Raw genomic sequence first — 20,565 nt, 5'->3', positions numbered from 1 at the left:
AAGTAATCGAAATTATGGCTGCTGCAATTACCTAATCACGAATAGAGTCATTTTCAGCATTCCATTCAAGTTTACTCCCAATACATGAATGGTTTCTGTTTGCAACATATGTTCTGTAAGGGTTGAGCACTGTAACCAATCACTCACATGTCTGTTGAATCCAAAACAGCGACCTTTTAATTCATATTAATAATCAAGATTACATTTGTCATTTGCATTTGGCAGACGCTTTTATCCAAAGTGACTTACAATGCACATTACAAAGCTCAGATCCAAAAGGAGCTAAAAGCCACCTCTGTCAAAAATTAAATAATGATATTTACCACATGGTATCGGCATGCATTGTGCATTCATCAAATACTTTTGCTTTAAATCCTCTTAATCCCGGCCTCAGGTCATTCAGATATACCGCAGATTCCATTGGCCATTTTTCAGTAAAGCTCTCTAAGTGCAGGGAAGAAGAATCGCAGGAACAAGCCAGAAAAGTTTTTAACCCGTTTAAAGCAAAACACCACTGTTTTTCAATATTTTACTATGTTCTTACCTCAACTTAGACAAATTAATACAAACCTATCTTTTTTCAATGCGTTCACTTAATCTTCGTACAGTGCGTTGTGAATGTGTTAGCATTTAACCTAGCCCCATTCATTCCTTAGGATCCAAACAGGAAGTGTGACGATTTTTTAAGCGGATAAAAATGAGAACTATATTGTATGGCGGAAGTGCACTTAGTTTGCAGCACTTCGATCTCGGCACACAGTAACATCATCAATGCATGCATTGAATAAAGATAGGTATGTATTAATTTTTCTAAAGCCCGGTATACACTGTGCGATTTTAAATAGTCTTTAAGGATTGTTGCTTGCCACACTGTGCGATAAAGATCGTAATTAAGTCCATGTCACACTATATGATCTCAGTTTCCATTAATGTCAGACTGTACGAGTTTAAAGACTTTTAAAAATCAGACGCACGCAAACAAACGCATCCGCAGTTTTACGTCATCGATTGACGACGGCTGGGAAAACGCACGCTGAAGCGAAGGCTAACAAACCGAAACAACATCTACTGTTCATTTTAATCATGACTTGTCTCGAGCATAAAAAGAAGAAAAAACGAAGGAGAAGAGTACCTGGCATTTGAATTTCCAACGCGATTTCTCTCCAGGCTGCTTCATTTTTATCCTATCATGGTACAGTGGCGATGACACGTTGTACAAACACTCTTTATTGTTTCCATAACTTCACAAGTTTCTCCTCTCGCTGTACAGTCTATCTGGTTCTTTTTACATTTGTCTGCGTTGATTTGTTGTTGTCGCCGCACTAACTGTGTCATCGGGTTCTGTGCTTCTATTGGTTATTGAGCTGCCGGTTGTCGTAGGGAGATGTCACACAGCAGGATTGTATCTCAAAATTTCTGACACTGCCTGAATTTTGTTGGAGGATAATTTTGATCGCAACGGTCATTAATCGGCTGTCTGTGAACATGTCAAACTAGCGATCAAAGACGGCAGATTTTAGCTCGGGATTCCAGAAATCGTTTAGGATTTCAACATTTTTCCCAGACAGCTAAATCCTAGCTGAAATCTTACAGTGTGCACCGGGCTTAAGTTGAGGTAAGAACATAGTAAAATATTGAAAAACTGTGGTGTTTTTCTTTTAATGGAGGTTTACAGAATATATTAGAATATTGTCCGAACTTTTGAGCCTTTCACCCTTATTGAAAAGTCAACCTTGTTAAATACTAATAAAATAACCAAAGTGACTTGATGAAAATAAAGTTTTTCAATTGCTGACTAAACCTTTCATTGCCAATACAGTGAAATTGCTGAACCCGAACATAAGAGCCTAATTAAAAAAAAAAATGTATTTACAAGAAAACATGTCAGATGCTCTTAAAGGGTTTTGCTCTGAGCTCTTCATTTTTTATTTATTTTTTGTATCAGTATGTGTGTTCTTTGTGTTCACAATGCTCTACCACTGAGCTATAGAGGGGTTCATTTCAAACATATTTTTACAAACAACCCCTTTTTTGAAGTAAATGTATAATACATTTAAGCATGATGCAGCATGAAAATGGGCGTATGATATGTCAAATCATATGACAATCTGTCACAGTGTATTGTCTAGTTATGTCATGTGTTATGTAAGTTATTGTGTAATAGTGAGAGAAACGTTTGTTTTGATATGAAACATCGGGTTTTTACTCCAAATGTTTGTGCATTTAGTTTTTGCTGAGCTTGTTTCAGGCCATGTTTACATTAGAGCATTTGCGTTTTAAAACGGCATTTTAAAATGAAAACGATCCTCGTTTATACTGGCATTTTAAAAAGAATCTTCATCCACACTATACACCACCATAAACGCATGAAACATGACCAATCATGTAACTGGGCATGCGCATAAAAGTGTAAAATAACTTATTACTCTAATAAAAGCTTACCTGCACGTTTACGCAGCCTAGGGGTGTGCGATATTGACAAAAATTCATAGCTAGATCCTTTACCGGCCACTACAACAGACACTATTTTTTAACCTATAAAAATGTGTTTGGGAAAGTCTTATACTGTTCTATCTACCCCCTACAACATATTAATATGATTAATAGGTTAATTTTTATTTTATAACTAAACAGAAATGTCTTTATGATTTAAAAAGAAAGCATTCAAGTGAACAGTACTAAACAGTAGCGAACTTGAAGCAAAAAATAAATTTTAGCAAATGCAAACTTCAATCAAACATAGTAAGAGGTGAAGTATTAATTTAGCCTACCAGAAATGCTTATTGCATTAATTTTTAAAAGTGTGCGAGGTCCGTGCACGTCCTCCGCTAGCAACACACAAATAGCTAAAAGCGCAACGCCTAAAAGAGCATTATATATTAATGACGATGAGTTTATTGTTTTTATTAATTTATATTCACAAAACTTATCAACAAAACATCGATTCAAATTAAGAGACAAATTATCTGAAACGAAATTCATTTTAAAGTAGCAAACAAAACTTACATTAAACTGGAAAATAATTTCTGACCCATTACAATTCTCCCTTCATATTAGCCTTTACAACGCCTATATGGCATTTAAAATTACAGTCTATCTTTCGTAAGCAAACTAAATTTAAACAAAACATAAACACTTATACTGTTCTAGCTCCCCCCTACAACATATTAATATGATTAATAGGTTAATTTTTATTTTATAACTAAACAGAAAGGTCTTTATGATTTAAAAAGAAAGCATTCAAGTGAACAGTACTGAACAGTAGCGAACTTGAAGCAAAAATAAATCAGCAAATTCAAACTTCAATCAAACATAGTAAGAGGTGAAGTATTGCTTTAGCCTTTACCAGAAATGCTTATTGAATTAATTTTTAAAAGTGTGCGAGGTCCGTGCACGTCCTCTGCTAGCAACACACAAATAGCTAAAAGCCAAGCGCCTAAACGAGCATTATATTAATGACGTTGAGTTTATTGTTTTTATTAATTTATATTCACAAAACTTATCAACAAAACATCGATTAAAATTAAGAGACAAATTATCTGAAACGAAATTCATTTTAAAGTAGCAAACAAAACTTACATTAAACTGGAAAATAATGTCTGACCCATTACAATTCTCCCTTCATATTGGCCTTTGCAACGCCTATATGGCATTTAAAATTACAGTCTATCTTTCATAAGCTAACTACATTTAAACAAAACATAAACACATTAAACCCAACAATACTCAAACATTCATATAAAACAGACATTATCTATAAGGATACATGTTAAAACTATCCGATATAGCGTTTATAATAGCTGGTTGGTAGATGTTTACTATTTTTGGCAAAACCTCCGTAACAAACCAACATTTACATGAATAAAATATTTTTTACTTTGAAAATGATGCGCTGTCACGTTAACATCAGCTGTTCGTTTACATAAGACTCCGTCTACGTTCATTTACACTCAGAGCAACGTCTGAGTTCTCAAACTAAAACGGGGTCTTCAGCGTTTGCGAACGAATCCGTTTATGAGGGTCGAAAACGGTGATGTAGTGTAGATGAAAGGCGTAAACGTAGCAAAAGTAACGCGTTTTAAAGGATAAACGCATTAATGTAAACATAGCCTCAGTTTTGCATGCACACATTGCCCAGGAACTTGCCCGCATTCACTGTATGTCCCTCACCCATTTTAGCAAACGTAAGCACTATGATAACATCTGTCACCACATTTGACAAGTGTTTTGATTCGAACTTTGTATGCGCATTTACATGTGTCTCTCTTAGTCAGAGAGTGTGTGTTTGTCTTTGTGCTTTGACCTTGTTCACTAATATTCCTTTTATCACTATAGAAACACTTAGTGGATAAGGAAATATAATTAGATTACAAAACAGTATGATTTACCTTTGTCTGTTAACCAATGTAGAAGTTATTATGTTTGTACAGCTTTGTATACAACACATTGAAGGTGAATGGTGACCGGGAGCTATTGTGCATAAAAACATCACCAGAAACTACATAAAAGTAGTCCATGTTACATCATATTTAAGTCTTCTGCAGTCGTGCAATGGTTTCATGTAAGAAGCAGACCACATTTTCTTCTGCTGCAGCTTGAAAATCTCATTCATGCGATTTCAACGTTATTCAAATTTGGTGTGTCACATGAGAAACAACAACCTTTGGCTTAGTAATGTCAAACCTTGTGTGACCTGTCTTGACATGTCCTATTTGAATCTTCACACACGTGAATGAAATTTGACTGCTGCAGTAGAGGAAAAGATTATCAATGAATATGACTTCAATTTCAGCCTTTTTCCTTGCACAAAGCTATCATGAGACTATAGAAGATTTGTAGTCTCTCTCTGTCTTTGTTGTACATACACACACATACACACAAAGCACAGAGTCCTCTAATCTCTCTTTATCACACATTCTCACACACTCTCTGACATTGAATTAGTTTGAATTAGTGGGTTCATTGCTATGTAAAGGGGACCTGTGGGGTTTAACCTACTTAGTGTGCCGTTTAATAATGTATGAGTGAGATTTGAGAGCAGTGTGCAGCACAATACAGTGTCTTCATTCGCTTTTAGACTTTGATCTCTCCTTCTAGCTGCCTCCTTTTTTTTGCCTTTTTTCTTTTCTCACACACATTCCTGCATCAAACATCTCTAGCAGAACCCCCATGATTCCCCGCATGCCTTCAGGAAGATTCATAATCCCTATTCCATATGGGAGGAAATTTGAATTAGATTTATTTGTGCAGCATTTGAAATCTGTTCTGCGCAGGCTTTAGAGAATGGATGGGTAGCATCGAGCAAAAAGATGGAGGATAGAGATACAGCAATACAAATGGGATTTGCGAAGATGCACGACAGACAGGCTGATAGACAAGGTTTTTTGCTCAGCGCTGCTCTTTGAAACTGTGTTTTTCTCTCTTTCTTCCTCCTCCTCTTCCTCGTATGCATGTGTTTCCAGGTTATGCTCAGATAGATGGTGTTAATGAGAGTTTCTGACAGACGGTCTGTGTGAAGATGTTCTCGGTGCTCCTGAGGGAACTCTACAGTTAACAAGCTCACTGGGGAAGACCTTGGCAGCATTTTCCCACGCTGTCAGACTGGGCTCAGTACTTAAGAACAACCACTGAGTGTTAGCATTGGAGTCTTGCCTTTATAACACAGTTTACACTTAACTTCAGTGTGAGGGCGTGGTGTCAGGTTTTAGATGTATTGTTAGGTTTAGGTTAGGGCTTTATACTTTACTATATCACTTTTAATAAATTGATCCAACTGCTAACTGTCTGTATGGGCGGTTTCCTAGACAGGGTTAAGATGAATCCAGGGCTAGGCTTTAGTTGTATTAGGATAATTACATAGCTTTTACAAACATACCTTACAAAAAACATTACTGTTGTGCATCTTGAGACAAACAATAGTACTGATATATGTTAAGATACAGTATGTCAGTTTAGGATGTTTTTAAATCAAGGCAGCTCAAACATGTACTTTAATCTTGGACAAGGATATACCCTGTATGGGAAACCGCCCATAGTCACCAGTGATGCGCGGTTACCCGCGGTTACGAGTCATCCAAAAATATTTTTAATGATGTTCGGGTAGCAGACGGTCGGGTCGTTTGAAATAAAGATGCCAGTTAACCCTGCTAAAAAACAATGGACATATTGGTTTTATCGGTTTTATTGGGAATTTTATTGGTTCTAATGGAATATGGACCAAAACACACTACAGTGTATTGGTCTTTGTTGGTCTCTAATGGCATGTATTGGTTCTATTGGTTCTATGTATTGGTTCTAATGAAATATGGCCCAAAACACATTACAGTGTAAAAGTTAATGGTTCCTATTGGTATTTTAATGGAAACCATTAGAATTTTCTGTAATGGTTTTATTGTTTTTTCAGCAGGGAACTATTTTAAACAATTATTACTTTTAAAAAATGCGGTCCAGGGAGTGGGTCAGGTACACAATTTATTTTTTAGTTTTTTGAGGTTCGAGTTGCGGGCGGGTTAGTTGAAAACGTTGGTCGGGTGTGGGTTGTTTAGAGATGGGACCAAGTCACACATGTGCAACTCTTAAGTAAGTCTCAAGTCTGAACCTTCAAGTCTCAAGTAAGTCCCAAGTATATTTTTTCTTGGGCAAGTCAAGTCGAGTCACAGGCTATGTCAAGTCAAGTCAAGTCCTGTAGTAGGTCAAGTCAAGTCCAAGTCAAGTCAAGTCACCTTATTATTGTAATTTTACCTGCAAAATTTGATCTTAATAAAGATATATAGAATATAAAGTTTTAGTAGGTTTGATACATTGTCTGCTCATAAAGCATTGAGGTAGGTACAAGCTTTCAGATGAAACCCTCAACTGAAATGGTTTTAATTCAGTGTAGGAATTCATCGTTTCGGTCATCTTTCTATTTAGAAACTGTTTAAAGTTATTGCTAATATCATCTTTAAAACATTTCAAAAACACATACTAACTACAAAACAGGCAAGTGTCACAGTTATTGCTAAGGTACATCTTGTGACAAAAGAAAAGCATGCAATAATACTATTCTTTCTTTATATTTCATAGTTTTTTGTGGGCTGCACAGTGGCTCAGTGGGTAGCACTGTTGCCTCACAGCAAGAAGGTCTCCGTTTTGAGCCCCGGCTAGGTCTGGTGGACTTAAGGGCGATTTATAGTCGTGCGTAGGTCCTACTATCCGTAGCCTGTGCGTAGCTCTGCGTAGCCTGACGCGCACCTCACAAAATTTCTAACAGCGCGTCGGCTCTATGCGGACCGCAAGCTCTGTGATTGGTCCACCAGAACCCCTCCCGTCAGGTAAAAAAACTGCGTCATAGGTATTTCCGTTTGAGACGGTGAAAACAAAGATGAGCCAAGTTGAGGAGTGATTTAACTCAAACTGAAAAATAAGTCGCTGTTTATTTACTTCCATCATTGCTGGTCTTCTCAAATTATATACAACAAGTTGCTGTTTCTTCTTCGTTTGTGGGTTAACTTGCTTAGCTTCTTCTTCTGTGACGACTTCTGCTGCTACTGTGGTTACACGCGTGATTACTGCCAACCAGCGGTTTCGCGTGGGTTTGCACGTCGACGCGGACGGCGACGCACAAGTATAAATGAAAACCGAAGCGGAACCTACGCCGTCGCTGCTACGCCATAGGACCTACGCACGACTATAAATCGCCCTTTACTGTGTGGAGTTTGCTTGTTGTCCCTGTACTCTGGGTGCTCCGGTTTTCTTCAAAAGGCCAATTCACCTAAACATGCAGGTTAGGTCAAGTGGAGATGCCAAATTGCCCCTCTCCCAACGTGTTATGGATTAACTTGTGTGGATTACCCATCTCTCGCCATAAATATAGCTATAGATGATGGAATGCCGTTTAAAAAAAATAAACAAAAGTACAAAAATAGTTTTCTGTTTTCTACTATACACTATAAAAATGCTGGTATATTTTCAATCCAGCGCTAGGTTGAAAAGGGATGAACCGAACCCATTGTGTTGTACTTTAAACTATGCTGGGTTGTTTCAACACAAAATGCTGGATAAATCTAATGCATTGCTGGGTCAAAAATAACAAAATTTGGATTAATTAAACAGCTTGGTTTGTCCCTTTTTGACCCAAGGGTGTGTACTAGTGTGTACTACAAGTACTATAAACTATATATATATTAACTATAAAAATAAAATGTATACATCCAGTACTTGTTTGTAGGAGCAAAGGTGAAAGAATGCAATACACATTTTCTATACTGTTATTAAGACCTCAGTTGAGCATTCATAATAGTTTGTCTGTGTGGTGTACACTGTAAAAAATTGGATCAACTTAAACAATTACATCAATTTGTAAAAAATTTAAGTTTATTCAATTTAAAATTTTACTTTAGAAAAAACTGTTGAACAAAGTTGATCCTACGTTTTCCACTTTATGTGGTATATAATTCGATATCATATAAACACAAACACATTTGTACTTGACTCAAAATATCCCCCTCTCTTCCCATCTTTGTCTGTCTTTCCCAGGTCAAAGAGTTTGCTGCGTTGGACTGACTCACTCCGACAGGCTTGACTCAAGAGCATTTTGGGACCTCTGAAGCACCACTTCTCATTTCCTCTTATATGGCATTGTCCTAAAACCTGGGGGATTTGAGTTGTCTCCACCCTCTTGTGAAGAGTCAAGTGTGACTGGTACATAACAGGCTCTCCAAACCTCCTATTCTTTATCTGTTCAGCCCAGGTCTAATAGATCTATCCAGCTGCAATTTCAGACCTCAGTGGAGAAAATATAGACAAACAGTGCTGGAATTTACTGTAGCACTTTTGGATTGCATCCAGAAAGTTACATAACACCAAAGCGGAGACTCGTACACCTGTGAGCTGTCGACCTGGACCAATGGCGTCATAACTACTCACCCACACCCCAGACTGCAAATTATTAACCAATTCGTCTTCCTCAAACACAGACACACACACACCCACAGGGACAACCACATACAAAAATCTCCCAGCTGGAATACCAAAGCGGCTTATGATGGGAAAGTAAAATCGGCTGTCACGGATAGCCAGCACAGATATCTGGGACTCAGTTTTGTTTCTGAGCGTGCCATGTCTGGAAACGGCAACCCCTGCTCGAGCCCTGGAGGATTGGGCACCCCTCTAGGGGGCTTTCCCATGCCCCACTACCCTTACTTCTTTTCTCATGTGCTAGGTGGGCTTTCCCCTCCAGCCCTCCCGGGACTTTCTGTCAGTGGATACAGCACTCCATCTCCTGCGAGTGAGTATCCATGATTTTCTGTTTTATCTGCGGTATATGAATTTAGATGTGACTGTGAGTTTAGGAACAGTGTATGCTTAAAATGCTTTTGAAGGATAGTGCAGTTGTTTTTGTGGTATTGCAAAAAGGTACTAAAGAATTAGCAAACAAATCATGCAAGGCCTATAGGTGCAGCAAAGCTCCTGGAGGTTTTAATAGACTATAATTATCAGACATTACTGGTGTTATATGAATATGCTTGCTGCAGCATAATTAAACAAAGTAAATCTATCCTTGCAGGTTTGTTAACTACTATGTCTGTGCATACTTTACAAATCACCCAGTGACCATATTAAGATTACAGCCTTGAGAGACACTTGATTAAATACTGCTAAGTGGAATATTGAAGACTAGTTTTAATCTCCCCACAACCACAATGGGATCATTTAAAATCTCCCTTGAGTCTAGTTTTTATAGTTCGGTAAAGAAAGAGCTGTGTGCTCATAAATGCATAAATATATATGAGATATATTTAAAATCAATATGCAGCTAAAGTGTAGAGTTGTTTTGGTACTTTGTTACTTGTTGTGAAGGTCAGGCCACAAATCTGACTGCTGTTACTCTAGGCTCTGCTCTGGATTTAGTTTAAGGTGCAAATGTTGATGTAGTTTTTAGCTGTGTCCTCAATTTTTTTCTTTTGTAAATCTTTATTTACTGCTTGTAGTTTTGATGATAAAGATTCAGCTACACCAGCTCTGTGACAAGATCATTTATCATCTGCTGTGATAGCTATACAGTGTAATTCCCTGATATTTTGTGATATTGGGCTTTTATACACCTAGGAATTTTCGCTTATCGGATTTGTATCCGATTTGTTAAAACTGTTCCATTTAAATTCGGCAACATAAATACGCCTTGGATAAATAGATATCTTCTAATTCCCACGCTATTTTAGCAGTTCTAGATAGTTTTTGTTACACAGTGTCGTTACTTTTTCAAAGCAAAGAGCATGTTGGCTTTGTTTGTTTGCTTGCTTATGGCGTATGTGGCTTCATCAACCAGATGCATTTACATAGTAAAAGTGAAAGTTCGATCTACTTAAACAAATTACTTTAATGGGAAGCACCTAAAAAATCTAAGGTTTTTTATCTTAAAGGAAAACACCACCGTTTTTCAATATTTTACTATGTTCTTACCTCAACTTAGATGAATTAATACATACCTATCTTTTTTCAATGCGTGCACTTAATCTTTATACAGCGCATTGTGAATATGTTAGCGTTTAGCCTAGCCCCATTCATTCCTTAGGATCCAAACAGGGATGAATTTAGAAGCCACCAAACACTTTCATATTTTTTTCTTATTTAAAGACTGTTACACGAGGGGTTACACAAGTAAGTATGGTGGCACAAATTAAAACTTTTGTTTGGAATCTAAGCAATGAATGGGGCTAGGCTAAATGCTAACACATTCAAGAAGCGCTGTACAAAGATTAAAAGTGCACGCATTGAAAAAAGTTAGGTATGTATTAATTCATCTAAGTTGAGGTAAGAACATAGTAAAATATTGAAAAACTTTGGTGTTTTCCTTTTTAATTGAAAAAAAAGTTGAAAAATATCTGTTTTTTACGTGTGGCCAATTAAAGTATTTTTTAAGTGAATCCAACTTTCACTTTTTACATTGTACCGTTGTCCAGTTTTCTCTGAAATGTGTCTCAGACCACCAACTGACGTGGTTTGAGCGATCGGATTTAAATCCACCGCAAAATTGTTTTGGAGGACATTTACACCTGGGGTCTCATGAATAAAGCGAGTGTATTTACAAAACGTGGCTGGAAACATGTGTAAGGCAGTTCCTAGGCAAAGGTTGTGATCTATAAAAAACAAACTTGACACGAGAATGGGCTTGCAGGGTGGGATCTGAGGATGATTTATGTACGCACACTTGCAGGTGATCTGTGATTGATAAAGGGAACATTGCTTTGTTTTTTAAGTTTTGATATTTTTTGGCGTATACCATTTTTGGCTTTTGTGCATACATGAGACCCCAGGTTTTTTCATGATCGTATAGCGATCCCATCAAAGAAAACACATGAAGAGACCAGGTTTTAAAATGCCCATCGTGCACTTGCACAGGTGCTTCTGGTTGAACTAATAATGCAAAACTGACTGTTTCTGTTTACACATGAAAAGCTAAATTTCTGGATTATCGTAAAGGGCAGGACATTTTCTGACAAATTCTCTAACCGGTGACCAAGCAAAGCAGATGGTTACTTGTCCAATCAGAGTGTTTCCAAAGGAGGGAAACACAAAATCAAGACTACATTAAAGGTCATAAAACAGTAGGATCCCTTTAATCAGAACTAATGAACATGATCCCTGCTTTTTCAAGAGGCCAATTGCTGTCAGATCTCATTGGTTTATTCAGCTTATCTCTGGTATCTGTTGTTTGGCCTGTTCTACACTTGAGGTGCAAAAACCACTGGAATGTTCCTGTGCAAAACCAGGATGCCATGCTGCCCACAGTGCCTTGGGTTATGGACGTCCTTATGTGAACTACTTGAACTGTCTGTTTGCTTGTGTCTGTTTGTGCACGAGTTTTGCATGCGAGTACTTGATGCTAAGTGAATAAAACCATAACAGATGGTTTCATGAGCATAGCTGTAATATATACCTATCCATTATTAGGACTTGGATGATACAACAGATGTTTATGTATTAGCCTATGAAAGTATGTTTGCTGTTTGACTTAAAAAGGTCATTTCAACCAAACCATTTTTAGGTTAATTACAAGTTCTTACAAAAGCTGTCACTCGAATGGTTCCCCTTTAAAAAGTACACCCTTGGGTGCATAGGTGCATACTGGTACTGTAAAAATACACATTGGTACCTTAAACAGTGACAGCTTTTGTACCTATTTCTAATAGTGAAATTATATTTGATATTAATATTTAATGTATCACTCTAACCATTATATTAGGTAACTAGAAGAAAACTTTTGTCCTGATGCTTTAACTGAAAACCTCAAACCCTTAGCTCATATCTTCAGTAGTAGCATTCCAACAAGGAGAAACAAGGAATTTCTTGGCACGTCAACACTCTGTTGTTTAGTTATCAGAGGACATTCCTTTCCACTTTGCACACTAGAAATGACAGTACATAATGCTTTGACTCAGCGCGTGGAAGTGCATCTTGAATCAGCAACTGCTGCAGCGGATCCCGCCAAACGCCGTCGGCAGGGAGGCATTTGCGACAGCTCCCTCCTGGGCCGGAGCTACTAATGTGCCTCTCTGCATAGCACTATATGACAAACAACCTCTTCATGCTCACGGGGGCTAATTATTACCCGCCCCCTGCCGACTTGCGGAAAGACTCTGCAAGCTGTCGAGCGAGAAAAGGCGCACAGCAAAATTCGGCGTCCCGTGTGAGAGAAGTCGTCGGGGGTGTTGTGGGAACATTATTATTTTGCTTCCTGAGGAAGATGCAAAACTTTGCATGGGATAACCTCCTATTAGTCAAAGAGACATTTCTGTTGGTTTTGCTGTGGGTTTTGAATTTGCATGAGGTCTGAGAGAACATGAGTGAATGTGGTGTGGATTCTTTATTTATCTTCTCTGAAAGCGTTGAGATCTCATTCCACAGGCGTGGTGAGATTATGGAATATGGATGAATATGGAGGTGCCTGTTATTGTACAGATCTCCCATCTTGGTCGCTCTTGACTTGAGCAGGAGCTAGAAGGGTTCCCCAGGGTGTTCGTTGTCACTTTCTGTGCTGTAATGAAGTGTCAACTGCCAGGCATTGAATTCAGCCAGCTGGAAGGCAGGGTGATTAGATTTGGGCTCAGTGGAGTTATGCAGACTTCGACCTCCTCTTTGGACTTCTTAGTTAAGATGATGTATGAGTGTTTCGGTGTGGTTCTTCAGAAGGCAGTGAGATGGCGGACCGGTGTTCTGCTAATAAAGATTGAAAGCGAGTTTAATTCTTATAGTGCATACAAAGTATATTGTAGTGTTTGGACAAAAAATTTTACTCACCCTTAAGCCATCTAAGATACATATGTCCATAATTTTCAGCATGTCCTAGCTCTTCCAAGCTTTATAACAGTTAGAATAGGGTCCACTTGCTTCAAGCCCAAAGAATGTGCATCCATCCTTCACAAAAGTAATCCACATGGCTCCAGGGGGTTTATAAAGGCCTTCTAAGGGTGATTGAAACTTGTAAAAGAAATATCCATATTTAGAATTTTACAAACTAAAACAACTAGCTTCTGGTTACAACGGTATCTTGGACTCCTCTGCATTCAAAGTTTTAATAGTGAGTGCACGTTGTCATAGGTACGATGCGTAGTGATGTAATGGCGTAGTGATGTAATGGTGAAGTGACGAACATAGGGGGTGGAGGCACATAGCAGGGAGCAATACAACAAGGTCAGTCACAAGCGAAACAAGGATTTTGAAGAAAAAGGGTGAATGTTTTTAGCCTGGGAAAACCCAGACAACTTCCGGCAAATTTAGATTTGCTCTTCGATAGCATTTAGCTAGCTTTTCTAAGTGGATTTAAAAGAGGAACTATATTGTATGGCGCAATAGCACTTTTGGGAGTATTTCAACTCGCCTGAAAAATCCGCTACCCTTCCCCCTCTCATAATGGGAGAGGGAGGGTGTTACTGTGCCGAGTCGAAGTACTCCCAAAAGTGCTGTTCCGCCATACAATATAGTTCCTCTTTTAAATCCGCTTAGAAAAGCGCTACGCTTTATTTTGTGCCACCAAACTTGCTCTTATAACTACTCGTCTTAAATAGGAAAAACGTTGATGTGTTTGGTCACTTCTAACTTTATCTCTGTTTGGTACCATTGAATGAATGGGGCTAAGCTAAATGCTATCGAAGTGTCGCAGCGCGCCCCAGTTCTTACGTGCACGCACTAAGATGATAGAGGGATGTATCAACTCTTCTTAGTTAAGGTAATAACATAGTTTAATATTGAAAATGAGTAGACTATTCCTTTAAGACTAAGAAAATTACGATAGTAGCTATATGAGCTAAAAAAGACTAAATGAGGAGCTCAGATGCTAAAGCTGCTAAGCTCCACCTCTGTCAAAAATGAGATAATGATATTAACTGAATGCCCTCGGCATGTATTGTACGTTCATTAAAGACTTTAATTCAGCTTAGTCCTAGCCTCAGGTCATTCAGAAATACCGGTTTGTTGGTAGAAACCATTAAGAGTCAAGAAAACGTCAGACATACGTCAAAGGGCTTTGTATTTAAGCTCTTCATATCTTACTACATAGGATTACTTGAAAATGACAGGCAGGCATGTTTGATTGTGGTTAAAACTGAACTGTGTAGGACAGGAGTTAAATTGTCCTGATCTAGATAATCAGTCACATTGTTATTGACAGTGATTAATGGCACTTAGCGTTAAAATGAGCATGTTAGGATAACCGCTAGTTTCTGCTGCCAGTTTCCCAGTTGTCTGTTCTTTCTCTATTAGTAAAGATCAGGCTAATGAAGTGTTGCCCTGGTCAGACCTTCCAGGCAATGTGTTTTGCTGTTACTCCATATATCTTTTAAAAAATCTTGGCTCTGATGTTATTTTTTTATATATTACCCTAATCTTTCACAGCTCAGTTTTCTCTTAGATGCAAACATCTATTCTGCCCCCAGCCCCCTAAGTGCCACTTGAGTAAAATATAAAACACACAAAGTGGATAGCATTAAAGAGAAAAAAAAAACGACCAATCCCTGCTTCCTTCCCTCCAGGGCACTTGTAGAAAGACAAGGACAAAAAAATATTTAAAGCAGGCTGACTTCCCTGCAGGGAAATGAAGATGACTCTTCAGAGTTCAGTTTATTTCTTTTAAATATGTTGCATCTGCTGTCTTATAGGCTTTTTTATAATCCACAACAGCAACAGAGTTTGCTAATGTGAAAATGAGTATATTCTTATGCCTTTTAATTTCCCTTGATATTCAGCTGACCTTTGACCTGAAAGTGTATGTGTGCTGTACTGAACGTCTCATCGTTGACCAAAGTTGCACTAAAGGAAAATTGTGCTTCTCACACTAAATCTAGTACATCTGTCTGATGTTCTCCAGCATGGTGGCTTGCAGTCCATTGCCAAAGCAACACCTGTCTATCCTGCTCCAGCTGTCCGGAACACGTTTTGATAGATGTCAGGCACCGGTCGTTCACTCTCTCCCCACAGCGTGTGTGCAGCGATGGGCCTGCTGCTATCACAGAGCTTCCCTGGTTTCGCTCTGGCTCCTGAAAGTGTGAAAATGCCGTCTATCTGCTCTGGCAGGGCCTGCCTGAGTCGTTTAGCTTTCGGATGTCAAAAGGATTCCTGTCTACTCTGAATGAAGAGCGGACTCCTATTGTTTGTCAAGCCTGCTGTTTTTCCTCTTCGTCACAGTGGATATTCTTTATGCTGGTCGTGTGGATGATGGATCTGCATTTGGCAGCCTCCACCTGGGATGCGCCCGGGCTGGGCGTTCAGCCTGCGGGCTTGTCAGGGTGATATTTATGTCTACTAACCTTCCGTCCAGGCCCACCATGTCACTGGTTCAGTTACGGGTTAGGATTTTTAATCACACATTGTTATCGGAACAAGTAGTTTGATTCTTCAGTACTGTACTGTATATTGCATTGCACATCCCCCGGGATTCAGTGTGGAATTAGCAACCCCCAATTTTACTACTGTGGCAGAGCTGTGGTTTAGTGGTGAGCACATGTCAATCAGATACATTGAAATGGGGTGCGTATGCAGGAGATGCAGGTTCGAATCTAGTTTTTTACGTTTTACATTTACTGCTTTTTTGTTATCAATAAAATGTGAAACAGTAAAATGTAGTATGCAGTAAACATGTTTAAATAAGTTGTCAAGTGCACCTGTATTTCAGATTCCTGGATTTTGTTGTTGTTGTTGGGAGAATCGTCACTGCTCATTTCTTTCTGTCTAACATGGCAGCCATTTTCTGGAGGCTCTGGGGGTCTTACTGTCACAGCTCATTTATGTCTGAGACTGGTACGGTTGTCATTTTTTGAGCAATCTGATTCTGATGCATTCTGATGTTGTTTACTTGTGTCTTGACTCGAGCGCTCATCTTATTGATTTTACAGTTCGACTCTGATCTACATGTGCCCAATCCGTAGAGTTGTGACATGTTTTTCAGCGGGGAACTGTGTTTCCCACATAGTAAAGTTTTGTTACTTTTTGAATTTGAGCTGCATTTTTTTTTTTTTACTTTGGTATTGGTCGTTCACCTAAAGTTTATATTCTTTTACCTCAAGGGGTCGCTTAAAGGAATCGTTGCTGTTACTTGCATGAAGGCCGTTTCAGATCTCTAATGTTGTAAAGAGTTTTTGCTCGGTGTATCATTGTCAGATTGTGAAATTGGGCTGTCAGTGTTTTTACTGCTTATCTTGTTAAAGCGTCAGATGGAACATAGTGCAGGAATTGATAGCACACACAGGCTTACAACAGCATGATGGTATGTAAATAATAAAAGAAGTTTAATAAATGTGACCTTTTCTGTGAAATCCAGATTAGATCATAATCTAATAATGAGATTAGGAGCATCAAAGTTTGATTTCAATCATTGATTTCACTTTAACTACAATCTTTGATATGGCCTTACTCAGTCAATATTAAAGGGACACTCCACTTTTTTTTGAAAATATGCTAATTATCCAGCTCCCTTAGAGTTAAACGTTAGATTTTTATTGTTTTGGAATCAATTCAGCTGATCACCGGGTTTGGGATACCACTTTTAGCATAGCTTAGCACAATCCATTGAATCTGATTAGACCATTAGCATCGCGCTAAAAAATAGCTAATGAGTTTTTATATTTTTCCTATTTAAAACTCGACTCTTCTGTAGTTGAGTTTTATCGTGTACATTTAAAAGTTGCAATTTTCTAGTCAGGTATGGCTAGGAACTATACTCTCATTCTGGCGTAATAATCAAGGACTTTGCTGCTGTAACATGGCTGCAGGAGGCGCAATGATATTACGCACTGCCCGAAAATAGTCCCCTGCTAATGAAAGTTACCAAGGGGACTATTTTCGGGCAGTGTGTAATATCATTGCACCTCTAGCCATATCAGCCTAGAAAATCGCAACTTTTAATTTTGCGTCGGTCTTAGTACACAATGTAACCACAGAACACTCGAGTTTTAAATAGGAAAAATATCAAAACTCTTTGGTTATTTTTTAGCGCGATGCTAATGGTTAGGGCTGCACGATTCAAGCTAAAATGTGAATCCCGATTTTTTCCATGGGAATTGAGATCCCGATTCTCTCACCCGATTCTCTTTATTTTAACAAAAACATTTATTATGCACTTAACTAAAAAATGTGCTACAGGACTTTCAGTTATAATAACGTTTCTTAAAAGTCTCTTTTTCTTATTTTAGACCCCTTAAAATTTAGAATAATTTAAAATTTGTTAGCTGTTAAATTGCACCTGTGCTTTTTGTACTATCAAACTGGCCAACCTTAAAACTTTAAAAACACTAACGTTAAACCTTTAAAAGACTAAAAGATCAACATTTTGAGGCATCAGAGAGAAACGCAGACATGTAACAATGTTCCCCTCGTGCGAAAAACCCTTTCTAATGGGGAACGCAAAGAGGCCGTTTCTCAATGTGAAGGCTGCAGCCTCTCTGGAGGTCGCATTTCTAAACTGCGCATCATAAAGACTGTCTAATTTCAGAATATTAACAATTAACGTTATAAAGATGACTCATATTTTTAGTTAATAATAAATTGTTGAAGTATGTTAATGACTTGCGAATGTAATGCTCCGTTAACTCAAATGAACCAGGCTTGATGACGTATACAGCCTGCATGCGACCTCCTGAGGTTGCAGCCTTCCGATTTAGAAACGTCCGGAGCCTGAGGTAAATAATTTCCTTGCCTTTTTTCGAAACCAATGTTGTTGCATCTTCACTTTCTCCGTCGCCACCAGGATTTTCCACAGTGACACTCGTTTATCCTCTCTTTTTTGTGAAAATTGCCGCTCCAGATCCACCAAGTAAACGACTGTGTTTAGGTCTGCCGCCTTGTTATACGTCACGCGAGTGAAAAGCGGAACGCCGCAAATGAGATGAGAGAGAGGAAAGAAACGATCGGGTCTGATTGGTGAATGAATAGGGTTTGGTTTTACCCTGTATGAGTGTGTGTTAGCAAGTTTGACTGATGTTCTTGGGTTGTTGTAATGTAAATACGTGAACACTTGAACGCAGAAACTAAATACAGGGAAATACTGTAAATGCAAGTGAATCACCGTCATTTAAAATGAAGATCGCCTATATGTATGAATCGAGATCGTGATTCTTTTTCGATTAATCGTGCAGCCCTACTAATGGTCTAATCAGATTCAATGGATTATGCTAAGCTATGCTAAAAGTGGTACCGCCAAACTCCCGAGATCAGCTGAATGGATTCCAAAACAGTAAAAATCAAATGTTTAACTCTAGTTGAGCTGGAAAACGAGCCTTTTTTTAAGTGGAGTGTCCCTTTAAAGATGCAGATGTAGGAAATTCTAGGAATCATATGTAGGATGATTTTATGTAGAAAACAGTTATCACAAAAAATGGCTTTAGCTGAGTTTTCACAGGCACCTTCACAAATTCTGTAGTGTTGAGACTGAAATTTAGAGATTTGTTTGTTTATGTATTGTCAAAAGTTTATTCCACCATGGGCCACTTTTATTAACACGGAAGATAGATGTCAGAAAGTAGGGTGGACAATAAACCTGTGTCATCCACATGAGCACCATTGCTCCTTGAGGCTGCTTCTCCGTGATGTTTTGTCAGTTCACCTTAAATCTATATAATAGATTTATGTGTTTACACGTCAGTACACCACATTCACAAGTTCTCACTGCTGACAAGAATGTATACGCAATTTCCTTTAACTTGTTGTTTCAGGTTTGTGTCACCCTTACAACCACGTATTCCTCGTATCACTCAGTGTAAAAATGGTGTTACAGATAGTGATAGTGGAAGTGCTCATAAGCGTGTGCGGGACATTATCTATTCATCATCAGACAGTAGTGCATCCTCAGGCTGGTCACCATTACCATCTGATGAGTCATAGGTTCCGACTTACTGCCGAATGATGCTCGCGTGAAGCGCATCTCATGGTGGCTCAGGCGGCATCAACTGATCCCAGTGTCCGCGGAATGTGCAGCAGGGGCAACCAGACAGGCTGGCGACCATGCAGCCTACAGGCATCTTAAATCACCCAGGGTCAGACGGCCTTTCAGGGAAGAATCTCTCATTCTGGGTCTTGAATTTCTTGCTTTTCTCTCGTTCTCACTTGCTCTCTCTTATCTCTCTTGTGTGCTCTCGGGCGCATATCTTTTTGACTTTCACGAACGCGAGTGTTTTTGTTTATTTATTTTTTTCAATAGGTTTGCACACTACAGTTATTAGCACTGATATCACATCTAAGGAGGAACTCTTTGTTTAATAGCAGCCATTATATTAAAATACTTTAAATAAATACTTTAATGATAGCAAAGGAGAATTCCTACTGTAAACTGAAGTTCCCTTGAGGAGGGCATGCTCTTAGCATACCTTTGAGAGAGGCAGTGGGGTAACACTGTTAAAAGGATGGTGCTCGCAGGTCGCTAAAAGCCTGGTGAAGTAACTGCTTTTATTGTTACTATTCTGATCTCTCACTCACTGCCTTGACCTTTACAAGTCCATGGATTGAAAATAAGGACAGGCAAGAGCATTAAGTTCAAAGTATACTTTGGCCGTCCGCATCCACATGCTGCCGACATCATGTAATTTTCGTCATCAGGAGTGTCCACCGTCGTCTGCACACCCCAGTCACATGCATCCCAATTTTTAGGACCATACGCATATGAGCCATTACATTAGACCCAATATGGTAATACACCTCAGTCACAAACACCATCGTCTTTTTTTCTTTATTTTCCTTTAAAAAAACATTCATTTCTTTCTCTATAGTGTTTGTTTTCTCTACTTTGTTTTTCTTGTTTGCAATGGTGGATCTGCTACTTTTCTTCATCTATCCTAAATTTGCAAATATGACACAAATCAATGCTCCCCTGATGGTCTTAAAAAATAATTTGCACTGTGTCTTGTTGATCTGGCTCACAATATGATTAATCTGCCATACACTCTAATAATGCTGGGTTATTTTCACCCTAACATTGGGTCAAAAAAGGACGAACTCAGCTGTTGGGTTAAATTAACCCAGAAAGTGTTTATATTTGACTCAACAATAGGTTAAAACAACCCAGCATTTTGGGTTAAAAATAACCCTTTAGAGTGAATA

At 38.6% G+C, this 20,565-nt stretch overlaps 1 protein-coding gene across 3 annotated transcripts in view; it reads left to right on the top strand.

Annotated features, from left to right (window-relative positions):
* Positions 1 to 20,565, top strand: part of rarab (retinoic acid receptor, alpha b) — a 104,485-nt gene that overhangs the window by 31,409 nt on the left and 52,511 nt on the right. For all 3 annotated transcript variants that reach the window (XM_065276966.2, XM_065276951.2, XM_065276959.2), the window contains one exon: positions 8,518 to 9,268. In XM_065276966.2, coding sequence (XP_065133038.1) covers positions 9,100 to 9,268 — 169 coding nt within the window. In that variant the 5' untranslated portion in view covers positions 8,518 to 9,099. The remainder of the gene's footprint in view (positions 1 to 8,517; positions 9,269 to 20,565) is intronic.

Source organism: Paramisgurnus dabryanus, chromosome 3, assembly GCF_030506205.2.
Source record: "Paramisgurnus dabryanus chromosome 3, PD_genome_1.1, whole genome shotgun sequence".
NCBI lineage: Eukaryota > Metazoa > Chordata > Actinopteri > Cypriniformes > Cobitidae > Paramisgurnus > Paramisgurnus dabryanus.
This window is presented reverse-complemented; position numbering and strand designations above follow the sequence as displayed.